The sequence below is a fragment of the Saccostrea cucullata genome, unplaced genomic scaffold, assembly GCF_032062105.1.
Source record: "Saccostrea cucullata isolate Sc308-1 unplaced genomic scaffold, CSIRO_AGI_Scuc_v1 ctg414, whole genome shotgun sequence".
NCBI classification, from domain to species: domain Eukaryota; kingdom Metazoa; phylum Mollusca; class Bivalvia; order Ostreida; family Ostreidae; genus Saccostrea; species Saccostrea cuccullata.
Window position 1 is genome coordinate 28367 of NW_026928683.1, and position 19200 is coordinate 47566.

General features: G+C 35.2%; 2 protein-coding genes across 6 annotated transcripts in view; one reads left to right on the forward strand and one right to left on the reverse strand.

The window, feature by feature from the left end:
• Positions 1-283: 283 nt before the first annotated feature.
• Positions 284-3520, forward strand: LOC134278428 (uncharacterized). Its single transcript, XM_062760741.1, has 2 exons — positions 284-502; positions 3324-3520. The coding sequence occupies exons 1-2, from the start codon at positions 325-327 to the stop codon at positions 3518-3520; spliced, it is 375 nt and encodes a 124-aa protein (XP_062616725.1). The 5' UTR covers positions 284-324.
• A 4975-nt stretch (positions 3521-8495) lies between these two features.
• Positions 8496-19200, reverse strand: part of LOC134278429 (gelsolin-like protein 2) — a 34225-nt gene continuing 23520 nt past the window's right edge. For 3 of the 5 annotated variants that reach the window (XM_062760744.1, XM_062760745.1, XM_062760742.1), the window contains 7 exons: positions 16022-16149; positions 13895-14003; positions 11918-12028; positions 11482-11648; positions 10586-10664; positions 10247-10342; positions 8496-9471 (listed from right to left, as the gene is read on the reverse strand). In XM_062760744.1, the coding sequence (XP_062616728.1) occupies positions 9379-9471; positions 10247-10342; positions 10586-10664; positions 11482-11648; positions 11918-12028; positions 13895-14003; positions 16022-16149 (783 nt within the window). In that variant the 3' untranslated portion in view covers positions 8496-9378. Of the gene's footprint in view, positions 9472-10246; positions 10343-10585; positions 10665-11481; positions 11649-11917; positions 12029-13894; positions 14004-15686; positions 15714-15861; positions 15889-16021; positions 16150-19200 lie in introns of all 5 variants that reach the window. The other 2 variants (XM_062760743.1, XM_062760746.1) reach the window with 2 other exon arrangements.

Sequence of the window (19200 nt, forward strand, 5' to 3'; positions counted from 1 at the left end):
ATATATATATATATATATATATATATATATATATATATATATATATATATCATATATATATATATATGTGACCCACAGTGGATGTGACCAGTCTTCGGGGGATACTTACTCCTCTCGCACACTTTATTTCGCTCTGGAATATCCAGAGGTCAGCGTTTTTTGCCAGTAGGTGATATACAAATGATATTATTGAAATATCAAAACGGTGCCTCATATATATCGTATGAACAAAAAACAAACAAAATTCATGATTCAGTTTCCAGCGGAGACAGTCTGTTTAAAATCATCCCTCGACTAGAAAACAAGAGATCCGATGGTATTCCGATGAAAAAGATGGTGGCGCCATTGATCTCACAGTGTGCCTACTTGTGTGCGACGAACGATTCCTGTCAAGGTTTCCATTACAACAAGATCTCACGGGAATGTAGCCTTTATAACAGTCAGAACCACAGAGATGTGGGGGAGGACATGGGAAGTAAACACTTTCAAATCATGCCGAAAGGTAAGAGAGAGAGAAAGAGAGAGAGAGAGGTTACATGCATATAGAATATGATATAATACTACTAATGGTAACAGATTAACCAATATCAGTAAGAATGCTTTGTGAAAAATATTGGGATCAAATTTCTTCAAATTCAATCTGTTTGAATTTAAAATTTTGTTTAAGATGCAAAATCTCTCTTATTGTCAAATAAAAATAAATGATACCCCCCGCCTCCCATATGGTTATAACTGGTGAAAAAGTCCATGTTTTCCTGTGGCCGGGAAACCCAAAATATGTGATCTGATCAAAAAGTAAACCGTGAGGCAGTAGGTGCTGGCAATATGTAATAAAGATTCTGTGAAAGTTTCATCAAATTTCATTCAGTGCGTGAGAGTATATGACAAATCCTTTGCAGCTCTCCATCTGCAAGAATGGTGGCGTGGCGCCTCCATGATATGAGTAAAGATTCTCGAGAGGGACATAAAACAACATTCAATCATCAATCTTATGTGTTCTTTATTTACTTACACTTTTTTACATTTTGTCTGATCAGTTGTATAATCACAAATCTTAAAGAATTGCCATAGTAGATTCCATTTTGATATAATGATGAAATTGTAACGTTCTTACAAAGTACAAATAATTATCAATTGGGTCCGCTTAGGTTTCCTTCCTAAGAATCACATTTATAATATAAAATCGAAACAAACTTTAATAGGCCTTAGCAATGACTCTTAAAGAAGAAACTGACTGAAATTCATTATATTTACTTTTACTTTGGTCCTATCTGGATAAAGATTAGTAAACTAAGTAACAACGAACTGTAACGAAGGAATCACTTACAATAAAAAAAAATTAAATATAAAACCTATCTCTGTAGCTGCAGACTGAGTGGTATAACGTAAGAACACACCCTAACAAGTCATAGAGACACTTTTATTGTTTAAACTAAAGTCACTAAGACACAAACTAAAGTCACTAAGACACTAGTCACTGAGACACAAAGGAACAAGATTCCTGAGCTGTCAGAGTGGTCTAACGAACTATTCTGTTGTTTCCCAACACAGACAAGTACCTAGCCCAAGAGTAAAGTTACTCAAGTGATAAAACAACATTCAACCGAATACTAAATTGGTGTTCTTTATTACTTCCGATTGGTTAATAATTAGGGAACTCTGATTGGATGTAATATATACGTTGATTGGTTAAATATAAAATGATTCGATGGGACGATTTCAGAGACATTTCAATCCACCATCATTATTCGATTTCGTTACAATAATGAGTATTCGTCACAAGATGTAGAACATGGTAGATGACAACCATTCATTTATGCTAAATATTTAAATTTGCAGATTATTTCCCTACATATGACTTTGTAACATTTTAATATAAAATTGAAACAAACTTTGTTGGCCTTAGCAATGACTCATATAGAACGTCAATGTAAAGGTGAAACTTCAAATATTTACTTTACTCGGCAATTGGCCAATATCTAAATAAAGATTAGTAAATTGCGGCGTTGTTAAATTTTTAAAATCGCCTGTAACGAAGGAAAATTCACAAATTTCTGTAAAAAAAAAATTAAATATAAAACCTATAGCTATCTCTGTAGCTGCGTTCCCATGGAGTGGTATAACTGCGCTTCCGCGGAGTTTTCACACGTTACAAGTCACCTCGTGTTCACGGCGTTCTACTGCGCTGGTGCGTTAATACGTTAAAGTCACTATTGATATATACAAATGTGAAACATTTTTGTTCAAAGACAAGTTCACGAGACACAAAAAACTTAATAATTAAAAAATGTTTTATTTAAATAATTTAGAGCTGAAATTATTAATACGAACTATTCTCCTTTTTTCCCAACACAGTTCAAATGTGTTGTTAGATTTTCCAAGATTTTATTGTTATGAAAAAAAATAATAAACACACTGAAAAGTTTTCTACAAAATTTAATGGAAACAACAGAACAAGTTGGTGTCTTTTTTATCTAACATTTTTTTACCTATTACTTCCGATTTGCAAAAATACGTTTGAATTATTGCTGATCAAATATATCTCATTGCTCTTGTTTTGTGAGCATATAACAATGATGAAAGCGCATTGTGATCGCCAGCGGACATTTAGAAACCACCTGGGATCATTATTCGATTTCGTCTTATCGCACGAAAAAATCACAAGACGATAAATTGTCACAAGATATAAAACATGGTAGATGACAACCATTCATTTATGCTAAATATTTAAATTTGCAGATCATGTGCGTCTTCACGGCGTTCTACATATGACTTTGTAACATTTTCATCAGAAATTGTTTGATCACACGGCGCGTATTTGTTGTACAAAGTGATCGCCTCGTTAGGAGACGCGACCCTACGGCGTTCATAGATCACGTCACGATGTAAAGGTGAAGGACTTCAAATTTTGACCTTTACTCGGCAATTAGGGCCAATAAGCGGTAAGGGATCTTTATTGTACCAACGCCTAGCGTAGCATGGGGTCTCGGTTTGTAAGGTATCATCCGAAGGACCCGCAACTTTCACTTCAGAGTGCCGAGGCTTGGCGGAAGAACAGCTGTTACCTAGTCGCAGCCGAGATTCGAAGACATGACCTCCCGATCACGTTCAGCGCGCTCTCTAACGATTATAAGCCACCTTGCGTGACGAATGTTGAAAAGATAGCTAAAATGAGTAATACTACAATTTATATTAGCAGAGAGTTTTCCTTCAAATGACAAAATTGTGACAACTTCATTGACTTTCCATTAGATAGTAAGGCCAAATAATTGTCCATCAAGAATGTGACTTCCATAGATTTGATAATTGGGTTCTTTCTACAGAGTGTGTTCCTGGGATTGACGAGTGGTTCCCAGACTTAAATAAATGTATCCACATCGATACTACCTTAGTATATCACAGCGAAGCTCAAAGCAGGTGCCATTCACTGTCCAAAGATTTGATGAGTCTTGAGACCATAGCAAAATACAACACTGTCAAGGCACTTTTGAATACCTTCGATATTGGTGGGTACTTTTAATATTTACTTTGGAGCATAAGTAAGATTTATTATGCAGAAAGCCTGGAAGTTGAGTCCAAAATAATTCTTGGGAAAAATTGTTCCAATGATTAATCAAAAATTGATCTTCACAGCTTGACAACTGTATATGGGAGTGCTTATGTATAAGCAGGATCTGAATTTTTTAGAGTACGTGCCGTAGAACTGAGCAATATGGACACTTTCCAAGATTTGATCTTGTCCCAACTCGGACAAAAACATTTCTGTGGCATAAAAGTACATGTTGCTAACCATCATGTAGCGATGTTTGAAGTAAAAAAAAAAATGGCATGTCTCCTTTATTTAAAAACACACAAAAATTCCAATTTGTTTTACCATATGTGTATAAGTAACAACTAAAAAATGGTATCTAAACTAGAGGTACTGTGAGCAATGAGCTCACTAAATGACACCCCCCGCCTCCCATATGAATATAATGGCAGTGTCCATGTTTTGCTCTGGAAAATCAAAAATATATGTCAGATCAAAAAGTAAAATAGGAGGTCACAATGGCAATATGTAATTAAGAACCTGTGAAAGTTTCATTAAATTTCCTTCAGTGGTATGAGAGGAGTTGCGGATAAGAGATGGGTACCCCAAAGCGTAACAGACGGACGGACGGACGGACAGACGGACGGAAATACCGATTACTATATACCCTCCCACTTTTCAAGCGGGGGGTATAATTAAGGCTATATAGTGCCATGTTTTGTTTACATGTAGAAAATATCGTATTTATAACAAAATGAGATTCAGCAAATCACTAGAAACTGTCTAATTGTATTTAGAATTTACTTCTTCATTGAAAAAAAATACGCTTTAAACGAACATTTATTTTAAAGGATATTTAACCTATGTAAACAAAACTAGAGGTACTGTGAGCGATGAGCTCACTAAATGATACCCCCGCCTCCCATATGGTTTTAACTGGTGAAAAAGTCCATGTTTTCCTGTGGCCGGGAAACCCAAAATATGTGTCGGATCAAAAAGTAAAATAGGAGGTGCACAATGGCAATATGTAATAAAGATTCTGTGAAAGTTTCATCAAATTTCATTCAGTGGTATGAGAGGAGTTGCGGTATATGATACAGACGGACGGAAATACCGATTACTATATACCCTCCCGCTTTTCAAGCGGGGGGTATAATGAAAAAATCTAAGCACATTTTACTAGTATATGACATCACAACGCGCTTCAATTACTTTGTATATCAGCAGAAAACAAAGAGCAAAGCCATTTTTGTGGTACAAGTATATGGTGTCGTATAAATTATACATTTTCTCTTGAATTCTTCGTGGTTTAAAGTTCATCGATTATGCATTCTGATATAGGAAATAATTCTCATTGGGAATATTCACTATTTATACTCTTAAAAATAATACCTTCTTACAACTTGATTCTTGTCTTTTGCTCTTCAATAATCAATACACAGTATGCTCAATTTCTTTGCATTTTCAAAGTTTTAGAAAACCGTCATCTCAGCTAGCCAATGGTTTCTGATACGCTGCTCTCATGAAGATCACGTGACGTAAACAATACCGTCTTTTGACTGAACCATAGACCAAGGGGTTACTCTGAAGATCACGTGACGTAAACAATACCGTCTTTTGACTGAAGGATAGACCAAGGGTTTCTGAAGATCTCGTGACGTAAACAATACCGTCTTTTGACTGAACCATAGACCAAGGGTTTCTGATACGCTGCTCTCCTGAAGATCACGTGACGTAAACAATACCGTCTTTTGACTGAACCATAGACCAAGGGTTTCTGATACGTTACTCTCCTGAAGATCACGTGACGTAAACAATACCGTCTTTTGACTGAAGGATAGACCAAGGGTTTCTGATACGCTGCTCTCCTGAAGATCACGTGACGTAAACAATACCGTCTTTTGACTGAAGGATAGACCAAGGGTTTCTGATACGCTGCTTTCCTCATTGTGATATGAGAGGAGTATTAGAAACCCTTGGCTAGCGAAGATGGAAAATCATGTGTTTTATGTAAAGCAAAATATAAGTACTGGTATAAGTATGGGTGAACAAAGGGATACTGCCACAGAAATAATTTCTTTATGTTTTCGGTGATTTACTTGTTTCTTTTGCAGAGGCCATTCATCTGTACACTAAGAAGGTGGGGACCTCGAGCTATCAATGGCGCGATGGATCCTCCATTCCCGCCCATCTGTGGTGTCCAAACCAACCATCTGATGAAACCGAGTGTCTGGCGTTAGCCAAAATAACCAACTGCCCGGATAAGGGGATAGACGATTACATATGTACACAGGGTTTAGCACAGTTCTTCTGTGAATAACGTTGTTTGTCCAATGCTTTCAACAAGATATTGACGGAAAGAAGAAGGGAATGTGTTTAACATGATTGATTAGTGAATATATCGGCACTTATCTTTGAAATTTGAATATTTCGCCTTATCAAATTGTACTGATTGTACTGTATCTGATTTTTGTGCGTCCGGATCGATGGATCGGGGGCCCGCGCATTTTGTTTTTGTCCTGTCTGTTTGTCTGTCAACTTTAACCTTCGCCATAACTTTTGAAACATGCAAGATAAAGACTTCATATTTGGTATGCTTACACCACTAATTAAGCTCTTTCATATGACACCAAGGTCAATGACCTTGTGACCTTGACTGTGACCTATAGGCTAAAAATAGCTTTTTCGAACCTTCATCACAACTTTTGAACCATGAGAGATAGAGACTTTATATTTAGAATGCATACTCTACTAATAAGGCTCTTTCAAACGACACCAAGGTCAATCACCTTGTGACCTTGACTAAATCCTAAAAATTGGTTTTTCGTACATTCGCCATAACTTTTGAAACATAGGAGATAGAGAATGCATGTTTGGTATGCAAACTTCAGTGATTAAGTTCTTTCAAATGGCACCAAGGTCAATGACTGTGACCTTGACTGTAACCTATTTTATGCTAAAAATAGCCTTTTTGAACCTTCGCCATTATTTTTGAAGCAAAAGAGATAGAGACTGAATATTTAGTATGCATACTCTAAATTAAGGTCTTTCAAATAACACCAAGGTCAATGACCTTGTGACCTTGACCATGAGCTTTATGCTAAAAATAGCTTTTATAGCTTTTTCGAACTTTGTTGCCGCCAGGCGCATAGTGTTTCACAAACACATCATGTTCCTTATTGTATCACGCATGCTTGTAAAGAAGATTACATTTTCTCTATGTTTGACTTGATTCGAATCTGGGCTTTTCCATGTAAGATATATACCATAATTATATACACGTGTCTTTATATTTTACATCTTACACGTGCAAGGGATGCCAAATCATCTAAACACATTTCCTTTAATTTTATCACGCGTTTAGTAGTACATAATGTTTTGGGTTATCTATTTCTGTATACATGCATTTTATTGCAGTTATATGAATCTGTGTTTGTTTGTATACTACACGACTATTGCAAGTTTCTTTGGTATCTTAGCTTTGGTCCGTCTACATCGGTGCACGTGTCGATGGATTACACTGAATAGTGACTAAATCAGACCCTTTATATAGGGTTCCTCTGATATACCGAGAGTCCGATCAAAAATGGGGGACACATTCTCTTTACGAATTGTGTTCAGCTTTAATTTCCGGTGAACTTCTAGAAATGCAGTTGACAATTATATATGAAGCTCCCGTCCACCAAACCATTATTTCCTTTACTTTAACAGTATAAACTCAACAAGGGCATACATGGCTCATTTGTTGAGATTTAACACACTCAAACACTAAGTCCATTTGGTTACTGAATTGTTTTTCTGAACAGACACATTATAATTTTGACAGTCTGACACTCACAGGGCGCAATTGTTTGAGAGTTTGCTCAGAAGTCGCCGAGTAAGTACTGTAGATCACTAAATTTTCGCGACACCTTATTTTCACGAAATAGTCATTGCTTCTTGATTAGCAAGACAAAATTTTCACGAATTGTGGTTATTGTTCTATATAATCTTAAGGAATACACGAGAATTTAATTTTCGCGAGCACACTGTATCGCGTAATTACGCGAAAATAAAGTTCTCGCGAATAAAAAGTGATTTACCGTAGTTGCATTGCAGGTTCGGATCACACTGAGGGACGTGGGGAACGGTCCTTCGGACCGTATAAATCGTCAGGTCCCAATTCATAGTAGGTGTTGGCATGAAAAATGTTCCCTAATTGCTTTAAGACCGCAAGGGCCTTTGTGACGTGACTGACGCCATAATCAAAAGTGCACCAGCGACCAACTTTAAAGGTTGGAACTTCATAACTCTACCAGCAAGTGGTGGCGGGTCTCAATATGAATGAAAAATTCTTGAGGGAACAAAAATTTGTTTTAGAAATACAGGTACAGAATTTCAATATGTCAATGCCTGAGAAATTTACACACATTTTCCATTTAGGTAGATGTTAGTTAAACTGTGAAATTACAGGAGACTCATCTCCAGTTCAAAGGACCAAAAGAAGTGAATAACTTCGCAATTATTCAGGTAAGTCTCATCTCTCAAGCCACGGTCCGAAGTCCACATACTGGGAGGGAGAGGATCGTACATTTTGGCCGTGGTTTGCGATGATGGGTAGGTGTAAGCAGCATTAATTTTACGCTTGACTGGTGTGTACACATGCGCAATCAAATCTTGGGAGTTGGAGAGATAATGAGATGTGTATAATGGGACTCAGGTCTTGGATCGAGAGATATAGAACTTCAAGAGAGAAGGAGTAGATTTGCTTAGTTATAGCAAAAAAACAAACCAGAGGTTCACTTTGGGAAATTGAGAACATCAATAGCTGATCAAGAGACTGTAGTTCGAGCCATCCAGATTAACATGTACCATATTCTCTAGGCAAGCACTTGTCAATCCATGCCTCATTAAGACTACACACATAGAAGAGACTGCCAAAATGTTTATCCTTAGTTTCTGATCTGATACAAACAAAAATCAATAATACAACTGTGTGAAATAATTTATTTTTAGATATGTTATTAAGATACCTATAGGAAGCAGGAGTGGTTGTTAAGGAGACAAATCACATGACTGGCATGTGACTTTCATCTCTATTGCAGCATATAAAAAAAAACATTAAATGTGTACATAAATACTTTTTTTAAAAAATGTGCAAAATAACATAGAATAACTTCACTTTTATAAAAAATGAAAAATCATCTTCAACATGGCAAATTAATAAAGTTAAGAAGAAAAAAAAATTCATGAGCAATGTATAAACCTGTTTACAAGTTGTTTGAAAATACCATAAAAAAAATGAGGAGAAAAAAAAACCAAAAAAAATTATTTCTAACAAAAATAATATTTGCAATCTTTGATTCAAGCATCTAAGCACTATTACCATTATTTGTTCATATGAAATAAGGATATACAGTATAATCACAACATTGATTATGATATACAGAGGACAACAGAATCAAATGCACCACCAGTGATGTAAATGCCCAGCAAAGAATAAAATGAAATAACAGCAAATGCTACACTAAATACCAAAACAAAGTCACAGAGGATATTTCTGCTTGAAAGCCCTCCAGGCAGTACGTCATGTAAATATAGCCTTCTACAAAGCATTTGTGAAGAAAAATATATTTCTGATATAAAATAAAAGCATTTGGGAAAAAAATCTTATTTTACATTTTTTTAAAGGAAAAACATTATTGAAATACAGGGTATATATTTTTTAATTTTGACAAATCTTAACATTTTAACACCAAAACAAGGTGATGCAGCACAATGGGATGCTCCTGACAGTTGCAATGTCTACAGTCTATGGGACACTGTTACGGGCAGTCATGTGACTAGGTGGGCGGAGTTAATGTCAATATTTAGGCAAGAACGTTGTCCAGCTCCGACTGTTGTCCCTCCTTAACAACTGTCACCTGCATGTATGGCTTCTTGTCGTTATCCTTGATGTATTTCTAAACAAAGCGACAGTCATTATAAGATTTCATGTCATATCAACTGAATTCAATGAAAGTAAAGGGAATAATATTAATTTACCCAAGGTTTTATTTAATACAACCTGAGGGTGTATGGAATATAACCCAGGGTAAATCCCTGTACACCCTTGATTAGACCTGGATAACACATTTACTGTAGAAGCACAAATTTTCATCGGGATAAACTTTCGTTGATTTGTCATCAGAAATAGTTTCGTGGGCATAAATTTCGTTGTTTTGAAAGTAACCCTATTTAATACAAATGTTGTTAATACCCCTTTTCATCGGGTTTATTGATTTGGACTTAATTAAATATAATATAGTCATATATCATATATAAAGTTTCGTGTGGGATTTGATTTCGTTGATAATTGTTAACAACGAAATAAACGAAATTTAATCCCACGAATATTTGTGCTTTTACAGTATTTCCTATTAAATCAAAAACTTTCTTGGTAAACCGAAGGCTAATCAGTGGTATTTCAAACTATTACATAAATAAAAAATACATCGTGACATCATGTGAATTGCTTTTTGATATTTTTAAAAGAAACTTTACTTTGTGATGTCATGTTATTTACCTACACCTCAACATTTACATCCAACTTGCTAACCAATCAAAACTCATGTTACAAGCTAGATAGGAAATAATATGATTATTTTCTTCCTGTACTAGATGGATAGCCAATCATCTAAGCTCTCAGGATATGTATTGTGGATGATCAATCATCTATATAAACTCTCATTGACTTACATGAGCATAGGGGAATCCATTCCTCTTTTCTGCTACAGAAGCATTAGCACCAACGTAAACAAACACCTGTAGACCATTGTCTACCAGGAATACGTCCTAAAGGAAGAAAACAGTCAGGTCAACAAAGCTGAAATAACTTACCACACCACTGTAGTTTAAAAAATCAGACAAAATTACAATAATTTGTAATGTCAGAGACATATGAAGGAATATTCTAAAAATATTGCAAGTTACATTATGTTGAGATTTTTAAACAACAAAACTCTCTTAGAAATTCATATGAAGTGAATGTTAATGTTATTCTCTTGAAAATTTGAGTTTGTATTTTATGATACTCACATCTGAAGTCAGATCGTCCCTGGTAACTGTTCCCTTCTTAACTTCAGTCATTTCTATCTGTCCACCAGCATCCGAGACTCTATACAACGAAATCAACTTTTAGTATTTATCTTGAAACAAAACATTCAGTGATATACATTACAATCTTAAATTTCGTTTACACTGTCTTTACATTTCATAAATATAATTTTTTCACACACTGTTACATCTTTATGATAATCCCTTAAATGTAATACATCATCAATCAAATTCTTGTCTCCTGAAATTCTTTCTTTTGAAATTTGTCCCTGAAAGGTAGCCCAATATATTTACCCCCTCACTTCATTAGTGTCTTGTCCCCTGAGACAAATTCTGACAGACATTTTATCCCTCAAGGTGCCTCTTACTTCATCAGAGTCATGTCCTTTGTGACAAAGTATCTGACAGACATTTTATCCCTTAAGGTGGTCCTTACTTCATGCAGAGTCATGTCTCCTGTTACAATTTCTTACAGACATTTTATCCCTTAGGGTGCCCCTTACTTCTTCAGAGTCTTGTCCTCTGTGACAAATTCTGATAGACATTTTATCCCTTAAGGTGGCCCCTTACTTCATCAGAATCTTTTCCCTTGTGACTTATTTTGACAAACATTTTACCCTTTAAGGTGCCCCTTACTTCATCAAAGTTTTGTCCCCTGTGACAAATTCTGACAGACATTTTATATCCCTTAAGGTGCCCCTTACTTCATCCTTAAGCTACAGAAGCATTAGCAAGGTGCCCTTTACTTCTTCACAGTCTTGTCCCTTGTAACAAATTCTGATAGACATTTATCCTTTAAGGAGCCCCTTATTTCATCAGAGTCTTGTCCCCTGTAACAAATTCTGACACTTTATGATATCCCTTAAGGTGGCCCTTACTTCATTAGAGTCTTGTCCCCTGTCTCGACTCCCTCGTCTTCCTCATCCATCTCCACATCTTCATCAGGAAGACCGTCGTAGAATGCAGGAGCACGAGATCCCTCCTCCACTACAGAGTTACTTGCCCCTGATCTCTCAGCCTCCAACTGCTGACAGAATTGTTGAGCCTAAAAGATTGAATTTGGAGATTATAAAAATAGCAGCAGAAATGTTGTGAAAGAGTATTTTAATCTCTACAGTTTCTCAGCATCTCATTTTTATAAAAGAATTAATAGTTTGGTGTGTGTGTTTTACTTTAATTGGTTGCCTTTCATTTTACTTGTTTTAATTTTTTAATTTGATGGAAACCACATGTGTTGTTTCTTTTGAATCAAAGATAATTGAGCAAAATGTAACAAAAATTAAGAAGGGCACTGCATGATTGAACAAATCGGACCTTGATTTTCTCCATGCCATTGGCCCCTGCTCCGTTCCACTGGATGATTTCCAGTCCCTTGTCCAACACAAACACATCATCAGACTTCAGACTCTTCTCTGTGAAGGGCACCTGTCAACATCGTATCATCCATGAGAAATGTCAATTAAAATTGATAATTATGTTTTACAGGTAAACTCTGAAAATCTGGCTTGAGAAAAAATTCAAAGCTTTATATATGGACTTTCTGTTAACCTTAATTCATTTGATTTTAAAACTAAGGTTCATAGTTCTTGAGTGAGAGAAAACTGACTTTAAATGGCTATTTTTGTACACTGTAATATTTCTAATACCATACATGCCAACTTTTGAAAATTCCCATGGGGGATTTTGCCCGTGACGACAATTTTCAAAGCTTTAAATTCGCGACATTTTGTCGTGAACCTGAATCTAATTGTGTTTTCACTGATATCTATATTATTATTTATAATACATAATACATGTTCCTCATTTGAACATTTTTCTTCTGATTTCTTTCATATCATTCAATGCACCTACCAACATAAGTCTGAATCTGATTCAGCAACCAAAACAATGTATAGTTTCAACAATTTAATAACAAATTTAAGAAAAATACAGTGGCACATGAAACATGAAAACAATATTGCATTGTTAAAATCTGGTTACTAAAATAGCTACTATTATAATTCAAATAAATAAAATGTTACAAACTAAAAAAACATCATGTAGTTATTACTATTAAAATTCAGGTAAGAATAGGTAAAACAGAAGTTTCAATCACAGTCAAGATACAAACAATAAAACACTTGTTAATCACCACTAAGAAACACAGTCTTTGTTATAAGACAAGCAGGCCTTTTTTGCTGACTGGAGCAATTCTTTGGAAGGTTTCACAAGATTACAATGCTGAATGTTGTTAACTTTGGTGGTAAGCAGAGCACGGATGGTTTTGTTATCCAAATTAGCACGGGTCTCTGTCTGTATTTTCTTTACCATTGAGAATACTCTCTCACATTCAGCATTGGAGTTAGGCACAGTAAGCATGGTTTTCACTACTTTCCACATAACTGGGAACCTTGGAGTCTTGGTAATGTTATTTCTCATTTCTAGGATCCTACCCCAGTAGAAATGCGACAAGAAACAGGAGGTTATGCTGTGCCACAAAATTGGCAAACAAAACCTCGGCACGTATCACATCTACAACATTGAACAAAGAATTTAGATTTATTTTAAAAATATAAAATTAATTCAAAGTTAATGCATGTAAATTGTTCATTATCACAGAGATAATATATCTGTCAACTTACCCTCATCTTGGTCGAGTTTTGAACTGGTGAAGAAGTTTCTGGTGTGTGTCGTTTCTGCGACTTCAAAGTATTTTGGTGCAGGGCAGTGTTCATATGCTTTGTCACGTCATTCAGTCCACCATGGTCAACCTTGAAGTCTCTGTTGCACACTCTAAAATATGCATGAGCCTGTCCTTGTTTTGACTTCGTCAACCATCCGGTGAATCTTGCGTCACCCTCCCATTTTTTCAGGTATTTCGATCCTAATCTACTCTTTTTTCGTGGTGGAGTTGCACCCATGGTGAATCGATATGCGAGATTCCCGATTGATCTCCACCATACCCCAGAATAGCATTAATTGTTATCAAAACATGTTACATGCTCATAATTGACTGAGTGATCGTCACAGTACACACAGGTAGGTATCCTCGATAGGTAAAATTACACGCGACCTAAGCGTGACGAATTCGGGAAATTTCATTGGTTAATAATACGAGAGTTTAACGAGATTTCACGATTGTCCCGATTTCAAACTCGGGTCAAGTCGGAAAATCGGAAATTTTGGTCGAAAAATGGTCAAATCGGGATTTAAGGGTAATTTTGCTTTCACGATCGGGATAGCGGGATGGCATGGTAAAATCGGGAGAATCCCGCCTAAATCGGGAAAGTTGGCATGTATGCTAATACTAACTTCCTTCACGGTGATGTGGCGTCCCTTTCCATTGAACTGCAATAAGCGGGGCTTGTACTCCACTGGTTCAACGTGTCGGAAGCCTGTCTCAGCTCCACCCTCCAATATCCTGATAAAAAAAAGGACAAAGTAGAGTTTCTTAGAATAATAAGCTAGAACTGTGGCCCTTTCCAGGGATTATAATTTAAACAAGTGGAGCATCCCCTCGCGACAGGAATTTCACTGGTAATGGCAATATCTCATGAGAGATAAATTCTCTAATATAATATTAATAATATGACAATACGCAAATACGAAGTTAATCTTTCTGAACGAGTCTATCGAAGCGACTCGAATTTACCAGGTTGTTTCAACAGAAGTGATATTTGTTAAGTCGTACTTAAAACTTCAGTTCATTGAAGCCACCCGAATTAGCAGAAGTGAGCATTGTCAAGTCGTACATAAAATTTCAGGGTAAGACGGTAGTAAAAACGCTATATTTTAAGAAATATTTCATCGATGAATTTGAAAATGAATAGGCTTCGTCCTTTTATAATGCCACATAAGTATGTAAAGGCTGAGAGAGGTTAATGCAAAGGTTCTCTGTAAATCTTGCCCACAAGCTGTAAAGGACACACTAACACACACACATACGCACCTTCGCGATGTTATATCCCCTCCGCAACTAGTTGCGTGAGGGGATAATAATTTTGGATCTACACTTCCTCAGAAAGCCTTCATATAAGTTTCATTTTATCTTTTCCAGGGGTTCTTGTGAAGATTTTTTAAATGTTTTTCCAAGTGAAATGTAATCCAATATTGTAGCCCCACCATAACCTATACTTCCTCTGAAAGCTTCCACTGTGTTTTTTCTGGCCAGTGGTTCTGAGAAAAATTTTTAATGATTCAACTCTATTTTTCCCTTTTCTTAATTATCTAACCTTGGAAGGTGGCTTGACAAATCCTATGAAAAATTTATAATCTCTTTTACATTGACAATTTTTTGTCAATTTTCGTCAGTCAGTGGTTTTGAGAAGAAATGGAAAATTTGAAAAGTTTACACATGGATGGATGGAAATTGGACAACCTCTCATACTTAATGAATATCACTGAAGTAAGACTTGAACCTCTCTGATTTTCTGAATGCACTGAAGTAAGACTTAAATCTCTCTGACTTATTGAGGACTTGAACCTCCAGACTTACTGAATAGCACTGAATCAAGACTTGAACCTCTCATACTTAATGAATAGCATTGAAGTAAGACTTGAATCTCTCTGACTTATTGAAGACTTGAACCTCCAGACTTACTGAATGGCACTGAATCAAGACTTGAACCTCTCAGACTTACTGAATAGCACTGAAGTAAGACTTGAACCTCTCAGACCTACTACACAGCATTGAAGTAAAACTTGAACCTCTGTTACTTACTGAATAGCACTGAAGTAAGATTTGAACCTCTCAGACCCACTACATAGCATTGAAGTAAGACTTGAACCTCTCTTACTTACTGAATAGCACTGAAGTAAGATTTGAACCTCTCAGACCTACTACATAGCATTGAAGTAAGACTTGAACCTCTCTTACTTACTGAATAACACTGACGTAAGACTTGAACCTCTCAGACTTTCTGAATGCACTGAAGTAAGACTTGAATCTCTCTAACTTATTGAAGACTTGAACCTCCAGACTTACTGAATAGCACTGAAGTAAGACTTGAACCTCTCAGACCTACTACATAACACTGAAGTAAGATTTGAACCTCTCTGACCTACTACATAGCATTGAAGTAAGACTTGAACCTCTCTTAATTACTGAATAGCATTGAAGTAAGACTTGAACCTCTCAGACTTGAACCTCTCTTAATTACTGAATAGCATTGAAGTAAGATTTGAACCTCTCAGACCTTCTACATAGCATTGAAGTAAGACTTGAACCTCTCTTACTTACTGAATAGCCCTGATGTAAGACTTGAACCTCTCACAAATACTGAATAGCATTGAAGTAAGACTTGAACCTCTCATACTTAATGAATAGCACTGAAGTAAGATTTGAACCTCTCTTACTTACTGAATAGTATTGAAGTAAGACTTGAACCTCTCAGACCAACTACATAGCATTGAAGTAAGACTTGAACCTCTCTTACTTACTGAATAGTATTGAAGTAAGACTTGAACCTCTCAGACTCGTGACCTTGAACCTCTCTGTGTTGAACAGCTTTGTCATCCAAGTAGGTGTCCAGTTCTACTGTTTTGTATGCAGCAGTTCCATACTCATCCTGAAACATGAAACAAACAATGTACATATAATTAATCAATTACCCCCCCCCCCCCCCAATTAGAATTCTTTAGCAAACACTCTATAACATGAATTGCAATTATCACTGAAAAATTTATTTATGTCTAACCCTTTATAATGTCTAAACTGATGAATTTAGGACTTAAAGTCTTGCCATAATTATCACAGAATTACACATCAAAACACATACATAATCATTTGTTTTTACAATATTAATCAAAACAGTACACAATTAATAAAATCTACTGAATTAACTCAGCAGAAGATTAGCCCCATAGTATTGATTTTCTGATATCTGTATATTATGACCTGTCTATCAAATGGGCATTAATGCATTTTCCAGTGTCAAACATTATCAGAAAAAAATGCCTCTCCAGTATGTTTAACTGTTTACTAATCAAAATTCCTGCTCAAGGCCTACTGAAGCAGAAAGTACATTGCTCATTTTTCTTTGGAATTATTTCAGGACAGGTAACCTTGACCTTTTAACATATCCTAGCTGTAACAGAATTCTAATAGTCTTCATCCACCAGACAGGGGATTCTCATGAAATTAGAAATTCTTTAAGATAATCAAAATTTAAACTTATTAAGTTGTTAGTTTTAAGACAGTATAATTCTGATGATATCAATCCGTCACTATGCTGGAGAGATTTGGCAAGCATACATTATGTTTCCGTATATCATATTGTCTGCATATCTTGACAAAAGGCACCAAGTTCACATCAAAAAGCAAAGGGTAATAAGAGTAAATAACACATAACATGTGTGCATAATGAATTAATATACTGCAAAACATCTGTCAAGTCTGAAGAAACAATTTATTTACTTCAGAAAAGTAAAGGAGATCCTACTGAATTAATATTTTAACTGCATATTTTCTAACGAGAAAAATATATCAATGACATGCAATCATCTAATTTAATAAAATATTTTACAGGTAACTTACTGCAAACTGACAGGTGTAAAAATAATACTGGTAGATCTTATATAAGCAAACATAAAATGTTACCAAATGCTTGGTATATCACAAGTGACCCAAAGGTCACTTTGAACAATTCAAAGGATTCTTGCTTATGAACATGATTAAGGGAATAAATGGTCTTGAATTAAATAAAACAAGATTCTTAATTATATACATGAACTGTATATCAAACTTTCTATCCTGTACAAGTTATGAACTGACAAACTAATGTGTCTCTTGGTCAGAAAATTATCCCAGCTTTTTCTACTTCTATTACTTCTAAAAGTATGATTTTAAAAATTATTTCTAAATTTACTTCTAAAGGAGGAAATTAATATCTTTTATATTAGATATTTCAAGATGAGGGACCTTAGAAGAATTATTCATGGAAAACAGGATATGATATGGGGACAGTTAATTGGTATAACACACAGCTAGTTGTTAAACTGAGAATCACCTACTATAGGTATTACAGAGTTTAAGGATTATATTTATTACAAGAGGCCCACGGGCCTTATAGGTCACCTGAGTATCATGTAACAACTTTCCAGCGATCATATTTGGTTTGTGTTTTAATCCAAAAGCCATGAAATTCACAAATTTTGAAAGAGGCACCATTGCTTATCAAGGGGCAGATTTCAAAGCATTAATTTATTTTTAGTCAAAGTACCCCCATGGTACCCCTGACCCAGTGGCCCTGAATTTATCTATTTTGAAAGAGGCCCCTCTCTTCATTATAAGGCCAGCATTTTTTTTTTTATGTTTAGGTTTAGTTATGAATATGAGAATAAAAAACTCCCGAAGGAAAAGGAAATAAAAAAAAAAAAATTTTGATAAATCAATTGTACATTCTTTTTTTATGCTATTCTAATAGGCTCCTTACCACTGGACACATAATGCTTACAAATAGGAAAGTAGAACATTTAATTGCTTATTTCATCATCTGCCAGTTTGGGCCAGTTATATAAATTTTGTGATGTTGGTCAAAATATATTTTAAAAAATCAATTCTTTAAAGTCTTTTTTTAATATGTGTTAGGTGAATGTGTAGACATTGTTCTAAAATTACTTGATGCCTAAAATTATAATTCCTATCATTAAACTGGGAAATTTGAACATATTCAATTTAAATTGATACAAATGATATACTGTATATATTTTGAATTCAAATGGGTAAACTTTTGAGGTGAATTAAATTTGCTTTTCTTAGAATACTTTTTAGTTTTCCTATCTAACTTTTAAAATCATCTTTCAAGAAGATATAACCAAATTCTCGTATCATTTTGTGTAATTATTCATGAGTTATTGAAGATCAATAAAATATGAAAACTTCAAATGTCCATCTCGTGCATTTGAATTATAATTATAATTATAATTCCTATCATTAAACAGATAGGGAGTATTGGGAAATACGGTGAACATTTTTTCAATTCAGTGTAAATTTCTCTGGCTGATACAAATGATACTACATGCCTGTATATATTTGTGAATTCTTGCCTTTAATAAGGCAATAGTTGAATTTTTTTTTTATTTCTTCAGGTTATTGTTCATTTCTTCTTTTTGACCTCAAATGAACTTAACTTCTGACCAATTTTCGTAATTTTCGGTCATGTGGTCAAATTTTTATCGACCTACCCTGCGTTTCTTTTTCCTTTCAGTATAGTTTTATTCATTACATCTGGTGCATAAGCAACCCTTATCTGAAGAATGATGCTTAGACTGTAAGCTATAACAGAGACCTAAACAATGTCGCTGGCAATATGCAATAGCTACCACAGGCAGTTTAAAACCTGGGGGAGGAAAATAATTTACAGACAGAAACTTTTGAAACGAATACATAATTATCTCACCAGCATGTCATTGTGCAACAAAGTCGTCAGCATTTTATTTGTCCTTTGAACGGGTGAAATGTTTTGAATGGCACTCCTATCGATGAATTTTACACTAAACCAATCTATCTTCTCAGATGTAGCTTTATTTACCCGCCGTTTCATCTTAAAACCGGAAGTGCGAGTTCGTGAATTTGAAATCTCGATCCCGACTCATATTTGACATCGGAAAGAAAAAAA